The sequence below is a fragment of the Ruditapes philippinarum genome, unplaced genomic scaffold (genome assembly GCF_026571515.1).
Source record: "Ruditapes philippinarum isolate M1 unplaced genomic scaffold, ASM2657151v2 ctg165_1_1_1_1, whole genome shotgun sequence".
In the NCBI taxonomy this organism is placed as follows: domain Eukaryota; kingdom Metazoa; phylum Mollusca; class Bivalvia; order Venerida; family Veneridae; genus Ruditapes; species Ruditapes philippinarum.
Window position 1 is genome coordinate 340,944 of NW_026859880.1, and position 19,100 is coordinate 360,043.

General features: G+C 34.5%; 1 protein-coding gene across 1 annotated transcript in view; it reads left to right on the top strand.

Annotated features, from left to right (window-relative positions):
* Positions 1 to 14,140: 14,140 nt before the first annotated feature.
* The window catches only part of LOC132758186 (ATP-binding cassette sub-family F member 3-like), a 74,019-nt gene continuing 69,059 nt past the window's right edge, over positions 14,141 to 19,100 (top strand). The window contains exon 1 of the mRNA XM_060749742.1: positions 14,141 to 14,191. Within this exon, the coding sequence (XP_060605725.1) occupies positions 14,147 to 14,191 (45 nt within the window). The 5' untranslated portion in view covers positions 14,141 to 14,146. The remainder of the gene's footprint in view (positions 14,192 to 19,100) is intronic.

The following is a 19,100-nucleotide window of genomic DNA, read 5'->3' on the forward strand; positions in this document are numbered from 1 at the left end:
ACATTGTATATATTAAAGTAAGAGTGTCCTCTCAACAATATCCTTACTATATATTAAAGAAAGAGTGTCCTCTCAACTACCTCCAAAACTTCACTATCATAAATATCAAAAATAAATATCCTTACTCAAGCAATCATTCTTGACAGTGCAGTGGTTTTTCTCAATTAGGAAGAGGCAATAGCTTCTCAATTTTTGGGAAGAATTACTAATCTGGGAAGTAATAAAGCTCAGAGCATTGGCAGAACTGCACGATTTTGAAGAAAATTTCAATTGCTAAGCCTTTGATGTATAAAGTGAAAAATCACTGCAAGACCTGCCTTTGATGTTCATTTCTTGCATGATAAGTATATTTTCTGAATACTGTATTCCTGGAAACTTTAAAAGTGTACAATATTTCACATTTATTCTATAGTTGGTATATTCGCAAAGACATTTAATGTTGGCACAAACAGAGATATAGATATCTATGAAAATTTCACGAATATTAAACTACTGTGATAAAAACATACAGGGTTTATGTTATTTCAAACAAGTAAATGTAATCAAACTTTATTATTAAAATGTATCCATTTGACAGTCCTTTAATAAGATAGAATATGGTAAGGAATTCATCTGTGATGATTTTGGCAGTCTTGTCTTCTGTACCTACATATATTTTTGCATGGAATTATTTATACAATGCTTTTGAACCCTTTTTTAAAAGTAATTGTTTTATTTCATTTAAAGCTGAAAAATACCGGAAAACGTCAAAAAAGCTTAAATTTTAAACGGAAAAGGGCAAAAAAAACCATATCTAATCGCTATTTAATGCCATTTAGGCAAATTTGCCAGAGCTAACATCTGGAATATACAGAAAATACAGAAAAATATAAAAAAAAGCTTGGTTTTTCGAATTTGTGAATGATTTTTGTTATGTGTCAGTATCAAGACAGTCTTGTCAATATTTTCAGCCACAAAAGCATGAGTGTTCTACAATGCATAAAGAAGTGTTAAATTAGTTAAAACACTTTCTTTCCAGGACATGATATGAAATTTGTAATTTATATGTATTTGAAATAACTTTAAATTTTGGTCTTTGTATTGATTAATGTAGCTTAAAGTCTGCAGATATGAATCTTTGCAGCATTGTTTTTCTCTCTGAACTTAAGAGATAACAAATAAAACTGTAAAGCACTATGAGCTCTACCTTCATCTTCCATACACTGTCCGATAAGATTCAATGCTGTTTCCTTGTGCCCAAGGTTTGGTTCCTTGCCTATAGTGTCGGCAAGATTAGTAAGTGCTTGTCTCCTATTTTCTTGTTGTCCTAGATTACTGTATACCTTATATTGCAGAAAGTAGAGGTAAGGAAGTGAATCCACAACGGCCCAGTTCATCCAGTAGTCTTCTGGTGTTTTGAAACAGTTGTCTTCCCTTGTAGATCGAAACATTTCATATTGGAGCTCTTTTGGTGCACTATATATTTCACACGGTAAGAACTGAACACACGATGCAGCAACTGAATGTATGGCGTCCTCATTTTTGTCTGTGCGACACAGCATCAAACCTTGCTTGTCTTCTTGGTGCCTTTTTGTAAACATAACAAGAACAGACAGTTTCAACAATGTTTTTATCATAGTCTCCCTCAATACCTCTTACAGCAAATTCAGCTTTCGGAAAGTTTTTTGCACAATATAACATGGAGGCGAGTTTAAGTTTAGTACATTGTAGCATCTGTCGTTTGACCAAGATAGGATCAATGCCCAACAGCGATCTTTTGATAAACATCTTGCTGAATGAATAACTGGGAACCAGAGCACAAATCCTAGAATAGAACCTGAAAACCATCGTGAAAAGATGTTAGTGGCGACTCTCCTTATCAAGATCTTGACACTGGCAACTTAAAAAGTTTCAACAATGTTTCTTTTAAATGTAAAGAATTTGCTTCTTTCATTACTTTTGGTAGAAATCTCTATTTTCCACTCATTTAAATGCAACTGTGAATAAGACCAGATTAAGTCACACAAAGCTTTCCTAAGATAATTTTCACTTGTTTTGAGTAGAAGAAAAATTTACGGAAAAATTTTTTACTCAGTCTTATACTAATAATCATCCGTAATTAATGCCAAGCAGTACTTCCCCTTTGCTGTTGATAATATATTTGAGAATTTCTAGCAAACATAGTTTCACAAGATGTGAGATCTTTCCTATGATGTAATGCGGACAATCTGCATCAATACAGACCAAGTAAACACAATGACAAACACCTCAGTAAGTTATTTTCACTCCAGATTTTAGGAGATGTGTTTGTTATGCAATGAAACAAACCCGTTTTACACATGTCACTTGAAATCACATCTTAAAATACTCGATTGATATCACCAGCATTTTCATTAAGACTAAGCAACGAATGTGTGTAATGTTCAGATGGAACATCAATTTTCTCTCTGCTAAAGATGTTGATATTCTCTATTCAAGTTCTTGGTTTTTACTTCCTCTGCACCCCAGGCAACAACAAAACATGCAGCAATACTACAACTTCGCTTCATTTCCGCAGAAGGCCATTGCCCTACACCTACGTTGTCCAACCAAGATCTTGCTTGGCGAGGCCATGATGTGCAAGGAAAAGCACTAACAATGTCCGTATCCAGGTATCCAGGCTCATCCTGTATAACAATAGCTGGACCACGTCTTGCACCTTTACCAAATACATTTTCAGACTTGGATACAATGGTGTTCTTTACAAATAATCTTCCTTCTCTGTCTTTAAAAAGGTAATGATCAGACTCTCCGATCTCTGGAACAGGGACATCAGATCTGACACACTGAAGTTAACAGTAACCAGCTGATACAGAACTATCTTGGATCATCAATAGATTTCTTAGACCAGGTTGCCAGTCACTCAAATCTTGTATAACATGATATTCATTTACAACAAAAACTCTGTCCAAGTCCGACATAAGGCCTGGTGTAGTTGTACCTTCAGATTGGCTGCCAAATAAATATATTGGACGATGTTGACCACGCAACAAAAATGATGCTTTATACATTGACTCCATTAACATGTGTGTTCTTCTTCTCTGCAGGACCATTTCCTCATCAACACCTATATCAGTAAGAACCTCAGACAACCTTGTTGACACAAACTGTGTATAATCTGGCGCACTAAACATTCTGAAATTGAATACAAATTGTATATCTGTGGTATATGTACTGTTTTTTGTTTCTTCCGATATATGTATATATATAATTCATAAGTTTTATTTGCTTTCTTCAGAATTAAAGTTGGAAATAACAATTATTCTATCTAACTGACCTAAGAGATATGTAATTTTGCACTGGAAAATGAGCTGTTAATTGAATACCTTGGTATAAGTAAATATTTATATTTTGAGATGTCTTTTGCTGATTATGATATTTCATTGATATGACGCCTGTGACTTATCTCCAGGATGATATCATATTAGTTAGGTTCTTAATCATATTGAACATATCTAGGTTTCATTAACCTGTCAGAGTTCCTCATACTGAATTTAGTTGTTTCAAACAATCTCACATCATATAATTATTCAAGTACTCTGAATATATAAACAATAAGGTGCATTTAAGAGCTCTAAAATTGAATTGAAGAGGTCTGTAATTGCTTCATACCAACCTACAAATTAATGTATAAATCCAGAGGTCTTGAATACTCTCTAAAAAAAATTTAACACAGTAAAATTTAACTTAAGGTATCTTATAAATTTTTACTATTTTGAAATTTATAACATAATTACAGTATACTACATGGATTAAACTGTTAAACACAATATTAAATACAAATTTAACGATCATAAATACCTTTTTTTTTAGTTGTATTTAAAATAGAATCCTATCGATCGTTTAACAAGGGACTTTCATAATCTACCGGCATATGGACAACTGAACTATATCGATATTTCTTTGTTTACTACTTTGGTACATACATGTAGTTTGAAAATTTTCTTTAAAATGATGAATGGTTTTGCCAAGATTGAAAGGTCTATAAGTTCTTATTAAGCTTGTTGAATAGATAAATAAAGAAATAAAGAAGTTGTTTATCAGAAAATATATATTAATCTGTTATTTTGTTTAAGCATAAAATCATAAAATTTAACTATTATAACTTTTGAAAAACTTTTATAGTGGAAGATGTAAGCCAGTGAAAAATTCATGAATGATGGCCCTAATAAAAGATAGAAATTTGACCAACATTAATTCCCCTTTGCGAATGAATATGTTTAGTAAATTCCTAATTTGTTCTAAGTATTTAAATAAGAATAACAGTAGATTATAAAGGAAATATTATCAGAAAATAAGCACATAAACAGGTACAGTAAACATTATTCTGAAATGTAATTTTCAGCTCTGTTTTTCATGATTTCAGACCAGATCTTCATTTACTTGATGGTAAGTTTGTTTATCTTTTATGATATTATCTATTATAATATACCTTGTATTTCAACGTCTTTACTCTATGATGATTTTTATAGATAAAAAAAACTTCTATTTGGCATAGAACACATTCAGTATCACCATACTGTTACGCTCCTGCGCTTGGTAGTGTGAGCCTTAAACTGTTCTAGATGTGAGCTGCTCCCTGCTGGCCAGATCTATTTGTAGTCTATCTGTCTGATCCCTGTCTGTCTGATAGCTCCTCTGTAGACTGCAACTCTATGCTGCCCCGTACTGTTTGTTAGTCTGCTCACCGTGAAGTTATGCACCCTTATTCTGCTGTAGTATGCCGCAGCTATCCGTTTTGACTGCTTCTCCGTGACTAACTTTGCTTGATGTAGACAGCAACTATCTTTTCTTGCTGCTCTCTCCGTGATTTCACGTCGTCTGCTGCTGATAGTTGACTGCCACTGAGCACGCACAAAGTTTTGAACTTCAACGTTAAAATAATTAAGGAGGGAAAAATTACAAAATACTTCTTAAAGTTTCTAAAGTTTATTAAACAGCTTAAATAAGCCAATATATAAATTAACTGTAAGTTGCTATCATGTCAAAAAGATCGTTCATAAAAATACTGTTTTAAGTTACAATCTCAAGTTCCCTCAATAATGTTTCTAATCAAAATAAAACTTGAACTTCACAAAAATAAATGTCCAATTATGTGATAAAAATAGTAAAATCCCAAAGGTAAATTAATAAAACGTTGTGCACAAGAATAATTTCGAATAAATGCCAAAGTATTGAGAATTTTAAAGAAAAAACCAAAACGGTGCACAAAGTAAATTTTGGATGTTGAAGCTCCCGACTGAAGGAAAGCTGGCTATTTATATGCCACAGTCCCCACACATTCCACAACTTTGTGGAAAGAACGCTCCACAGCTATTTTTGTGGGCTCCACAGTTTTTCTCGTGGAAGGACGTCCCACAGATTTTCTTGTGGGAGGAACGCTCCACAGCTTTTTCTGTGGGCTCCACAATAATTTTGTGGGATATCTTCTGCGCCAAAAATAGGCACCTAATCAACAAAATGTATACATCAAAACTTACAATAAGAATAATCACATTAAAACATTACATTTTCTAGTTAACAAATTATGGGATAAAGAACTATCCCTTGCATTCACTAGTGCCTACGTAAGGGGGCAGGGGACCTAAAAATGAAAAATTTTGTATTTCAGTGTGTCCAGAAACACAATTCCAAATATTTCAAAATCTGTTTCACAGGCAGATAACCAGTTGCACAGCATTATTCAATGATATATGACATACATTGAAGAAAATAATAGTTTGCATGCATTGCTCCTTCAAAAAATGACTGACAGCAATTTATATTTACCCCCACCCAGCCAAAATCACACCTAAAATGTACCAATATAGGCAATCTTCATGAAGGTGCAGCATACTCCAGAATCCGCCCGATTCCTTTAAAAATATCAGTAACACGCAGTGCAAGCTATGGCATTTTCAGAAATGACAAATAAAGTGTCTGTCATACGTTTAGATTTTTCACAAAATTTATCTGAAATTTCTTACTTGTTTGGCGCCAACTGTCAAAGCTTGATTTTTTAACTTTTTTCACCTCCATTCGGAGAGTCAGAAATACATACAAAGCTACCAAAATGCTTAGTTTCGGGTAAAAACCCAAAAATATATCTCATTTCCTACACACAAACAAGAAAGAATTACAATGACAGAGAAATATCAGAAGTTATCAGTACCTTCAAAACACCATGTCTGAGTTATTAAAAAATTTGACCGGGGCCATCATTCGAATATGTCCCCTGCCCCCTAATAGCAGTAGACGTAATAGTCCAACATGGTCGACAAGGAAAAGTGCATTTCAAATTATCATAAATAAACAGTGTTAACAATTAAATTCAGATGGATTTATAACGCAGATTTACATATTAAATGAGGCTGCATCATAAACAATCAAACTTTAACATCTTGAGTGTGAAATAAAGGAATTAACTATTATGACAGAAGTCACGAAAACAGATTATAAACACAGGATTCTACCATGGATAACATTTAGGGAAAATCTTCCAGAATCAGGAAGGATTAAATTGCTGGCACAATACGTAGATTTACGTTGATGTCCTGTATGTTTCATTAGGACACCACAGGATTTACTGTGTTGTCGCCAGTAAAAGCTTCACAAAATGAAAGTGAAAGTAGAAATAAACAAGACTGAAATCAAGTGAAATCACAAAAGGTAAAATTTCTAGGGCATTACATTACCCCCCGGTTTTCCATGGCAAAACTCCTGTTGCCATATATACATTTTTCACATATGACAATAAATATTTTTAAAGTTAATTATTTACATTAATGCAAACATTGATGAGTACCTTAAAATGTAAATTCAACAGATGCCTAATGCACAGAAATTTTACAGACTTCTCAAACATCAACAAATTAGTTTGACTTAAGGTCTTAACAATTAAACATGCATTTCATATTTTAATAATAAATTTTGTAACCACATATGTTTGTCAACTGTCTTCTCATTCTGTTCATCGATAGTTTGCTCATCCTGCTCATAGTCTGCTCATCCTGCTCATTGATTGTCTGCTCATCCTGCTCATAGATCATCTGCTCATCCTGCTCATAGATCATCTGCTCATAGATCATCTGCTCATCCTGCTCATTGTCTGGTCATCCTGCTCATAGATCAGCTGCTCATTGATTGTCTGCTCATCCTGCTCATTGATTGTCTGCTCATCCTGCTCATAGATCCTCTGCTCATCCTCAGTGTTCGAAGCGCTTCGCCGCCAGGATCAAAGGTGATGTTTTCCCTCCCTACATTACAAAGCTTCTGTTTACAAGCCATGCACAACAATTGAAAATTTAGAGGAGCATTCTTGCCAAAGAAGCAATGCTTCCTGTGCATGTGTTTTAATATCAAAATGCGCTGATTTGGGACTTTTCTAATATGTGTAGCTTTCACGCAATTGCAATTCCTTCTAGACCTTGCTGGAAAACTAGTGTTTGATAGCTTTGCTTTGCCACTAGTGCCAATAGTCCCAAACATTACATTACTTTTAATACCATCCTTAGAAGATTGTTTGCGTCTACTTGACATCTTTTTAGGGTGTAAAACGTCAATCTCAATTGTCGTCTGTACTTGTTCCTCCTGAGCAACATTCACATTTGGGTCTCTTCCTAGTTGAAGTTTCTGTTCCCCCCTCAGTGTTGCTTAATATATCAATGTTTGATGCAGGTTGATCAATTAAGTTAATGTTTAAGTTTGCAGATGTGCTTATATCCTTTGAGAAATTGGCATTTGCTTGAATAAGCAATTGGTGATATTGTTCTACTGGCAATTTATCGCTAGACTGTGTACCTACTTTGCCAAGGTATTCATCTACTAAATCCGCTGAGCTTTCACAAATGCTTACAGTGCCCATAACTGAAAGCATATATTTTTCACATGACCCCATAGTCTGGTCACAAGGTATTTCTGTACCACCAAGTACCATTACACCTTTACTAAGTAGCAGTTCGGCAGGACCTAACTCATCAGCAACGAGGATGTCTCTGCCAAGGATACCATCCTCTTCAATATCTGCAACGGCTATGTCCCTTACCATTTTCAGCTTCCCTAACTGAATAACAACCTTTTGCATTCTATTGTTTCCAACATTAGAGTCCCTGACTCTGCTTGGACAACAATTTTTTTCCAAGTGGAGGCACTTATCATTACTCAATCTTTCCATCACCCTAGATGAAAGAATAGTTTTTGATACCCCAGTGCTCACTGTAAATAATAAAGGTTTTTCATTGACACAACCATTCGTGCAGCCCTCAGATCCTAATGCTGATGATTTCCTGCCAATTGTTCTGCATCCCTTTACATCTTGTATATCTGATATGTTTTCTTTGGCCTGTCTACATTGATTTAGTTGGACCTCTCTTTGGCCCCAAGAGCTGGTCCCATTAAGTTTAAAGGCTCCTGTTTGTCATTGTCTGTAATATTGACATGCCTTATGTCATTAGATCGCCTTTTCTGACAATCCCTTGCAAAGTGACCAATTTCATGACAGCTGAAGCATTCAACTTCTCTTTTACCTGACCTTTTGCTTGATTCTGTCTTCTCAGATTCTTCGGCCTTCTCTAGCTTAGATAGCCTCTCGAGGATTTGGTCCAGCACCTTCAACCCATGATTTTTCTCCTCATTCTTGTTGTCTTCCATGTTCTGGTATGCTGACATCGTCCTAACGCTTCCATGTTGCAATAGGTCTGGTTCAAATATTTGATATAACTGTTCCGCATGTCGGTTTCGTCTCTCATGTCTTGAGGCATCCCTAGTTTGTATTAAGTTGACTGCATGAAAAACTGCCTCATCAATATTTGAAGGCTCTTTATGATATTCTATTAAAAATTTCATCTCTTCGTCTCTAAGCCCATCAAGGAATCTTCTGACCAGATCCTCGTCTCTTGTCCTCCTATCCCTGTAGCCATGCGCCTTGTCGTACAATCTTTTAAGATCGGCCGCAAACTCTTCAACTGTCTCTTCGATCCCTTGCTCCCTGTTGCTGAATTTAACACTAAATGACCGTGCTGTTTCTATCTTCCGATAGCGCCTGTTAAGCTCAGTCCTCAATTCATCATAGCTATGGATAACAGCTGGAGGTAGTTGAGTAAATACGAACTCACTTGCTGGACCCTCTATCCTAGGCAGAAGCTGGTCTAACCTCTCTTCTCGTCCCCAGTCATACCTGTAGGCAACAGCTTCGAAACGGGCTATTCACGTCGCCCAGTCTTCTTTGCCTGTAAAAGAAGGAATTTTTACATTAATTGCATGACTATTATGACTATTGACATAAGGTCTTCTGACATATGCCTGATCATAGTGATCACCATACCCATAGTCTATAGGTGCTCTCCTTGGGACATCATACCTGCTTCCTACTCCATAAGATACCCCTGCTTCTTGTTCCGCACGGGATCCTCGTGCATCTTGTCGCTGTGAGCAGTCGTCAACACTTGCTTGCCTGTTAGGGGCCTGCTTCAGCTCTTGCAGTTCCTTGACCACATCTCGCAATACGCTTGTTACTCCACTCATCACAGCTGATATTTCTATTGCCGCATTCACATTGGTGTTCTCTTGTTCACTTTTCTTCTGTATTGAAACATCACTCAACACTGAAGCCACATCAGACATTTCGTCGGCCGTCTCAAAGTCAAGCGTCCTGGTCTGCGCTCCTACTGTCTGCTGACCATCCTTGAAACATATCACTCCCTCGCTGTCGACAGGTCTAGGGCTTTCCATGCTGTCACTGTCGGAAAGTGATGAATAAATCTCTCTGGTAGCACCAAGTACAGGTTCGAATCTCTGGATCTACCCTTGGAAATCAGTAGATCCCACCGCTGCCACCATAAAATGTTACGCTCCTGCGCTTGGTAGTGTGAGCCTTAAACTGTTCTAGATGTGAGCTGCTCCCTGCTGGCCAGATCTATTTGTAGTCTATCTGTCTGATCCCTGTCTGTCTGACAGCTCTTCTGCGCCAAAAATAGGCACCTAATCAACAAAATGTATACATCAAAACTTACAATAAGAATAATCACATTAAAACATTACATTTTCTAGTTAACAAATTATGGGATAAAGAACTATCCCTTGCATTCACTAGTGCCTACGTAATAGCAGTAGACGTAATAGTCCAACATGGCCGACAAGGAAAAGTGCATTTCAAATTATCATAAATAAACAGTGTTAACAATTAAATTCAGATGGATTTATAACGCAGATTTACATATTAAATGAGGCTGCATCATAAACAATCAAACTTTAACATCTTGAGTGTGAAATAAAGGAATTAACTATTATGACAGAAGTCACGATTACAAACAGATTATAAACACAGGATTCTACCATGGATAACATTTAGGGAAAATCTTCCAGAATCAGGAAGGATTAAATTGCTGGCACAATACGTAGATTTACGTTGATGTCCTGTATGTTTCATTAGGACACCACAGGATTTATTGTGTTGTCGCCAGTAAAAGCTTCACAAAATGAAAGTGAAAGTAGAAATAAACAAGACTGAAATCAAGTGAAATCACAAAAGGTAAAATTTCTAGGGCATTACACAGGTGCTAGTTGCATTGATTTGACCTAAAATGTGTTTGACCTTGTTATTTATACAATAAAATATCAATATATTAAAAAAAAAAAATTAAAAAAAATATTATTTTTTTCACTGTTATATTATTATAGACAAGGTATGCAACATTCAGGTACGAAAATTATGGGTACGCCGGTTATCCGTGTTAAAATTTTTCACCGGGCGGTAATATCGTCGGATTTTTGCATGGAATCAATGCACAATATATTTTTCTATTACAATTTACTATTTACAGATCCCCAATTAACCGCTAGTTAATGTTATAAAGCCCGAAAGTAAGAAATCACCCAGGTCCGAAAGATGAGACCGTCATGACATGTACATTGTAAGCTGGTATTTACGCTTTAAATACATCAACAAAGAGATCAAACGGGTCGAACTCACATGCAAACAACTGGATTTTACATACTTTTAAATTGTTTTATCCTCCACGAGTCGAACTTAGTCCTATGAGCCTGTATTTAAAGAAATATCCTACATGTAGACGATATTTTTAGAAGGTAATTCCTACCGGAAGTATTCTCCGGTTTCCGTTTCACATACATTGACAAAGAGCGGAACAGGGAACCAAGCACGTGTTGTGGGAGAACACTTCCGATTTAAGAATTACCTTATACATGTAGAATGTATCTTAAAATACGGGCACATATGACTTAGTGCCACTCGTGGAGGATAAAACCATTTAAAAGTATGTAAAATCCAGTTGTATGCATGTGTGTTCGACCCGTTTGATCTCTTTGTTGATGTATTTCAAGCGTAAATACCAGCTAATAATGTACATGTCATGACGGTCTCATCTTTCGGACCTGGGTGATTTCTTACTTTCGGGCTTTATAACATTAACTAGCGGTTAATTGGGGATCTGTAAATAGTAAATTGTAATAGAAAAATATATTGTGCATTGATTCCATGCAAAAATCCGACGATATTACCGCCCGGTGAAAAATTTTAACACGGATAACCGGCGTACCCATAATTTTCGTACCTGAATGTTGCATACCTTGTCTATAATAATATAACAGTGAAAAAAAAAAATTTTTTTTAAATTTTTTTTTTTAATATATTGATATTTTATTGTATAAATAACAAGGTCAAACACATTTTAGGTCAAATCAATGCAACTAGCACCTGTGGGGCATTACAATACATGTAAAATGATTTCTAAATACTTGTTTGAATGAATGCATTACCTTTTAAGCTCACCTGAGCTGAATATCCGGCTTCTATCATCCGTCCATATTTAGATCATTAACACTTTAGTGGTCACCTTATTCTATTAAAAACCATAAAAATGATGATAAATTCAGAGTTTTCAAATTTTATGACAATTTGATCTCGCAAACATGTAACAGAGCTCCAGATAATTTTTTTGGCCAAGGGGTTTTTACCCCTCAAAATTTAGAGTGAGGGGTAAAATGCAAATTCTGAAAAACTTAAGGGGTAAAATCTGTCAAAAAAGCATTTTGCATTTTTTATAAACAAATTAAACTTATTGTTTTGTTTGTTTGTTTATTTTCTTTTTTTAGAAAAACCTTTACAAATTAAATACTGATTTAATGTGAAACAATTCAAAACATGCCATGTAAAGTCAGACTTCCAGAGTATACTGGAACTCAAGTTTAGGATACACAGCAAAATTATCAGAGCTTCCATTTTCAAAATTTGGAAGTCAAAGACTTCAAAATCTCTGATATTGGAAGTCATATTATATAGGTAAAGAAGGAAAAGTATTGATTTTCGGAAGTCACAGGCCAAAATGAAGGAGTAAACGACTCCAAAACTTCCACTAGTGGAGCCCTGAATTTTTTTTTATTTTCTAGGAGTCAATATTTTTCTTTCTTTATTTCTGTTGGCATGTACCTTATCATGTACTCCAGTTTGAACAATTATAGTTGAAATTAGAATTAAAGAAACAGAAACAAGATTTTTTTTATCTTTCCTTAAAAAAAAGTATTGGTCTGAGAGAAAATTGTCCGTAACTGTAGACTGGGTACGAAAATATTGAGTACAAAACTGCAGGTGAAAAACATGTTATTTTGTTCCAACAACAAAAGTTGAAGAAATTAAAATATATTTTTGTTTATATTGAGGCATAATCATGTCAATAGATGCCTAAACAAACTTAATACTGTGTTAACTCCTACGATGATTATCTGGCATTAATTTCGCAAGTTGATCTACGGGAGTTACCTCCCTTCTGTATTTCCTGCTACTTTCGTTTTTAACATGCGTTGTTGACAACAGAATTTTTAGTTTTCAATGCAATAAAATGGAAATATATTGTATTTTTATGCTCAAAACATTTTCTTTCTACATATCAAATGTTTACACTTCTATTTTTTCACGCATAAATTTTGACATACTAGCATATTTTCATTTTGTTGTGCGTAACTGTGACGCACGAATTTTGAAAGTGATGCGTATTTTAGATTTTCTATGCGTATTTTACGCTTATACGCACGCTATCTGGAGCTCTGTGTTAATCTAGCAATAGAAACAAAACCCATTGTGGATAATTGATTTTTGTTTTTCAAATCAATGGCATGCACCCTTTGTTTGTCGTCAGTGTATTATTGTTAGCATAGTTGATAAAAAGACAAATTTTTAGAAATAAGTTCAGTATAGTTCTGGCTTCCAAAACTTTATAAGCCGCTCTTTAACATTTTTGTTTTTCATCAATGCGGCATTAAAGTTTTGTATTAGACCCGTTACGAAACCTAACCAGAATAACATTAGTTGATTTATTCTTGTTTTTCACTTGCAAATACACTTGACCGAATCAATTCTTGTGCATATTACGATAAAACAATTATTTTAATATCATTCTATACCAATTAAAGTATCAAAATATTTATACCGTCATTAAAATTGCCTATTTAACTGTAAAACATCAATTTATGCCGACTACAGTCGGCCATGACATTCAGGTGCCACGCGAGACCTCGTATGACGTCATTCGCGGGAACAGATTTGAATAGAGTCGTGTACTATATTTAGAACATTTTGTTGACATGATTTCAATATTTTTATTCAAGATAATGTTTTTATTTATTTTCATAAATTTTCAGTACTTTAATATGATTTTATTGAATATAAAAGTCAGTAAATCACCTTTTTCAATATCTTTAAAAAAAGTTATATATAATAATATTTGAGGCACATGGGTTCATAAAGGTCAATCTCGTAATCACGTGGTCAAACATTTTGGCAATATGGCGGCCAAGTGCCGAAATTTTTACCTGTCGGAAACTATTAGGTAGTTTATGTTCCTAATAAGATTTTTATTTGTCCATCCTTGGCTTATCAACAGATTATATATAGTTTTATCAAGGTATGCTTTACTTTACTTCATGGCATGTTCGATGAATAAATACGAGCGTGTCAGATTCCTGGCACGATTATTGGTGGACTTTCCCTACGGGGTTATCTTCAGCGTTCACGTCATGTCATAGTATATATAAACGGGTACGCTGAAGACCTTAAGCTAAGTTCAGTATTACTTTAAGGAAATTAAAGGACAAAATAATCTTTAATTTCACAAACTTTTTTTCAGAACCTAGAAACATGTTGGATATGAAAGCCATTATATGGTTGGAAAATTATCTACAGGTAAAATTATAATGTCGGTATATAGAAAACATTATAATATAGATTTTATGTAACATTGTTTTTCATTGGATGATTATTGTATTTATATTATCTATATCGAGGGTTGTCTGCAAAACTGCAAAGATATTTTCAAAACAAAGAAGGACTTTCAACAGTTAAGCAGTCAATCCTTGATATGTACATTGCTGCTGTAAATTAGTACCTTTGAATGTAATGTTCCTTATTTTTTCTTTTATGGAAAGTAGCCTTATTCGCTAATTATCTTTTTGTGTTTATGTTTTAGAGTGAATATTGTATAAAAAAAAATGGTAGTCAGAAAATCCATTTACAAACTGCTTCAATACTCTTTAATGCTTTTGATCTTTCTTTCTTGCAAATTAATATTTACGGGCAAAATTTAGTTTTCTTTCAGACTTGGCTGTCAACGATATTAGTGGTATCACAAGACCGTTCTTTTTTAAATTCAGTTTGTACAGAAATTGTGCATTTACATGATAAAAGACTGGACACTTATAAAGGAAATTATGATCAATTTGATAAAACTAAAGAAGAAAGAATGAAAAATCAGAAGAAAGAATACGGGGCACAGAAACAGTATAGAGATCATACATGTATACAGGTACAAGTTTATAGATTAATTATAGTGATGTTTTATTTTATTTTAAACCTTAATCTGCTAAATATCTTAAATAGACTTGTCCATATTTCAATCTGGGCAAAACCATACATCATTTTTAGGATGACTTCAAAATATGTAGTGACTGAATACTAGTAAACAGTGCATTGATGTGCATTCTGCTCTTCGTCTGCAATGGTTGCAGGAGTAGACTCAGTTGTCGCTGGCAGGCTAACAGTGAACTGCCATCTTATGCTGTACTCTTTATATGTCTTTAAAATGTATATTTTCATTGGTCAGTTAAGAAGTTTATGTTATCTATAAACATGGCTGCTGCAGATTTATAAATTAAGTTTTTATTTTATTGTAAGTAACCATTTGTACACTTTACAGTATCTTAAACCTTTTATAAAGGTCACTTGTCCTTAACAAGCAGCCTTTCAAGAAGTGTTTGATTTAGCTATTTTGGCCTATGTATATAAGCTAACACATTTGCAATAAAAAAAGTACATGGCATGTACATTTATTATGATAATGTAAATTTATAATACCAATTTTCAGGTGTTTATAGACAGATTTAGTTATAATGCAAATAGGGCTTCTCAAGTACAGAGTAAATTAAAACTTTTAGAAAAATTGTGAGTATTTAGACTACATATTACATTTATTTGTGACTATAAATTTTTAATGTGCATGTAACAGCCTTTTAGCAATATTATATAGATAAGTGTTGTTTTTTTACTTCATCATTATGGAAATAACAGGCTCACTTTATTTGGAATTTATGAAGTCATTTAAAAAGAGAATTTGGACAAGTATATTTTAAATTTTGTTGCAAGGATACTAGTATATTAAATCATCGGTTGCTTGGTTACTGGTAAAAGTATATTAAAGTACTGGTTGCTAGGATACTGGTAAAAGTATATTAAATTATTGGTTGCTAGGTTACTGGTAAAAGTATATTAAATTATTGGTTGCTAGGTTACTGGTAAAAATATATTTAATTACTGGTTGCTAGGATACTAGTATATTAAATCATCGGTTGCTAGGTTACTGGTAAAAATATATTTAATTACTGGTTGCTAGGATACTGGTAAAAGTATATTAAATTATTGGTTGCTTGGTTATCCGTAAAAGTATATTTAATTACTGGTTGATAGGATACTGTAAAAATTATATTCAATTAATGGTTGCTAGGATACTGGTAAAAGTATATTTAATTATTTGATGCTTGGTTACCCGTAAAAGTATATATAATTAATGGTTGCTTGGATACTGGTAAAAGTATATTTAATAAATGGTTGCTAGGATACTGGTAAGAGTATATTTAAATATTGATTCTAGGATACTGGTAAAAATAAGACTAATTTCTCGATATATTTACCTCCCCTTATAATCATAAGTCCTGTAACCCTGACATTGCTCTAATCAAAAGTATACACTATTGCCATCCTGCATATCAACAAGAACTTTGGGAAGTTTTTATTTAAAGCCGGATTATTGGAAGGAAAGGGGCAGATACTGTACTCACCTTGAAGTTGGCTTCACACTTTTGTTAAGTTTTTGCGCGTAAGTTGGTATTTCTAAAGTGTGAAAGACAAATACCCACCTGGGCAAAAGTCTACCATCCAAAAATGACACGGCAGACAAAAGCTGTTCCATGATGATTTACAGATTATAAAAAAAAATGTTTCGAGAGTTGAGTAAATGTATTAGTATTGTCAATCCACCTAATGCTTTACAAGTCAAATGATAAATGACTGATGAATAATCAAAGACTGCATTATTATACTGTTTTTATACTATATATTTTTGTATTACTACCTATTTCCTAACATAGTTAGGGCTATATCTTTAGAACACAGGGCTATATTTTGAGAACACAGGGCTATATTTCATATCTTGACATATTTCAGGTCATTGCTGTTGTTTAAAGTTCTTTATTTTAGATATAAATGTTTTATTGACATTTTTTTCCTAAGCTTAAACTAATTGATAATTTTAGTTGAATTGAACATAAATCTGAGGACAAGCTGCTTTGAAATGTAATTTTATAATTGGTTATTTTACAGGTCAGACTATTGAGCAATATAGAGGGGTGTTAGGACAGTACGGTGTCAGCGGAGAGCTCGCTACACGACCTGTTACTAGTCTTTCTGGAGGTCAGAAGAGCCGAGTGGCTTTTGCAGTCATGAGTATGACCAAGTAAGTTGGTGTACAGTACAACCTCGGCAGAGTAACACCTTTCATGACACTAAAAAGTTTTTATTGTTGCTGAGATTGTGAGGTGTTGCTTTAAAGAGGTTAAATGTATAGTAAAGTTTTACTTTTAAAAAGGAATGATATTTTTGTTGTGAAGACGTTATTGCTGTAAAGAGGGTTGATGCTCTGTAGATGTTTTTACTGTATCATTAAAGCTAATGCTATGATAAGTACAGTCTGATCTGGTGTTCAGACCGCATGTGTCTCTGTCAGTCTTTGCTTAGTTAACATATTGTATACTTTAAGTTAAACAACCTGTGGCAGTCAAACCTGTTCCACTGATAACCTCAGAATAGTCAAACTTAAGACTGCTTTTAGCGATTAAGACGAGTTAACTAAATAATATGAATTTTGTCAGGTTTATTATAGCTTGTTGGGGCATCTGTGGCCGAGTGGTTAAGGTTGTTGACTTAAAACCACTTGCCCCTTTCCGCTCTTGGTTCAAATCCCACCATGGACTTTGGATTCTTTCATGTAAGGAAGGTATCCAGCTACTTACGGAATGTCAGGTGCCCATCACCATATGACCTTTACTATGTTTGTGCGCCGTTAAACCCAACCAAAAAACAAATATTGTCCTTGTTGGTTTGTGAGGGACAATATTGGGTTTGCATTGCAGTTTTCCAGGCACAAGACAGCATCTTGGTAGAACCATTGACCTTGTAATCTAGTTAGATATGAAATATGACAGAATCCCACATTAAATCCCCAAATCCTGAGTAGAAATCAAACCCACAACACTGAGAGGCAAATGATTAAAGACCATGACCTTTACCACTCAGCCAGAGAGGCACCTCCTTATTCTAAACCTCATAAAGCTACATTGATGAATTTAGATAATAAACATGAAACTGCAACTGTTCCCAGCCCCAGCATATTGCCTTTTTGTGCTACAGATTAAACAAAAAGAAAATGAAATAATATTTGTTTGTTTCAGTCCAAACTTTTTCATCCTTGATGAACCTACCAATCACTTAGACATGGAGACAATAGAAGCTCTTGGCTTTGCTCTCAAGAAATTTGCTGTAAGTATATGTCTCTGATATTAAAAGTACATGCTGAATTTGTGCGATGAATTAGCCTAGATCAAAATTTGGAACAGTTTGTTCAAAGTTTACAGGATTTTTTATATAACAGTAGACAAAAATTTTGTTGTGCCCCCACTTTAGCGGGGGTGGGTATTTAGATGTACCTTTGTCCACCCGTCCGTCCATCAGTCCATCCTTCAGTCCGTCCCTCTGTCCTCTTTTTGTGTAGCACGTAGCTCAAAAAGTGTTTGACTAAGAGTCATGAAACTTTACAGGAATGTTGATCAACATGTGTAGTCATGCACCTAGGTATTTTCGAGTGGATTTATTTAGTATTTTTAGAGTTATTACCCTTGACTTAGCAAATATTTGCAGGTTTCAAATTGTGTCGCACATTACTCAAAAAGTATTTGACCTAGAGTCATGAAACCTTACAGGAATGTTGCTCAGCATGTGAAGTTGTGCACTTGGAGTTTCACTTGTGGATTTATTCTTTTTTGTTATAATTATTTCCCTTGACTTAGTTAAAATTTGCAATTTTCAATTTGTGTCACACGTAGCTCAAAAAGTATTTAACCTAGGGTCATGAAACTTGACAGGAATGTTTTTAGCAGGTGTAGTTGTGCACCTTGGTATTTTCGTGTGGATTTATTTATTAATTGTAGAGTTTCTAGTTTCATATTGTTCGACATTTTAGTAGGTTTTTATGCTCCCCGAAAAATTTCGGGGGAGCATATAGTCGCCGCCTTGTCCGTCTGTCAGTCCGAGCAACCAAATAGGGAAAGGGGGCCATCTAACTGTAAACAGAACAAAAGAGAACAATAGAGTTCATTCCGTAACAATAGAATAAGGGGCCATGGACCTCTATCAAACAAAAGAAAATAACAAAAGAAATGGCCCCTTAGTCCATTTAAGTGGCATGTCCGTCCGTATGTCCGTCTGTTGTCTTGTCCGGAGCATAACTTGAAAACCCTTGGAGATAATTTGTTTAACCTTCATTCAG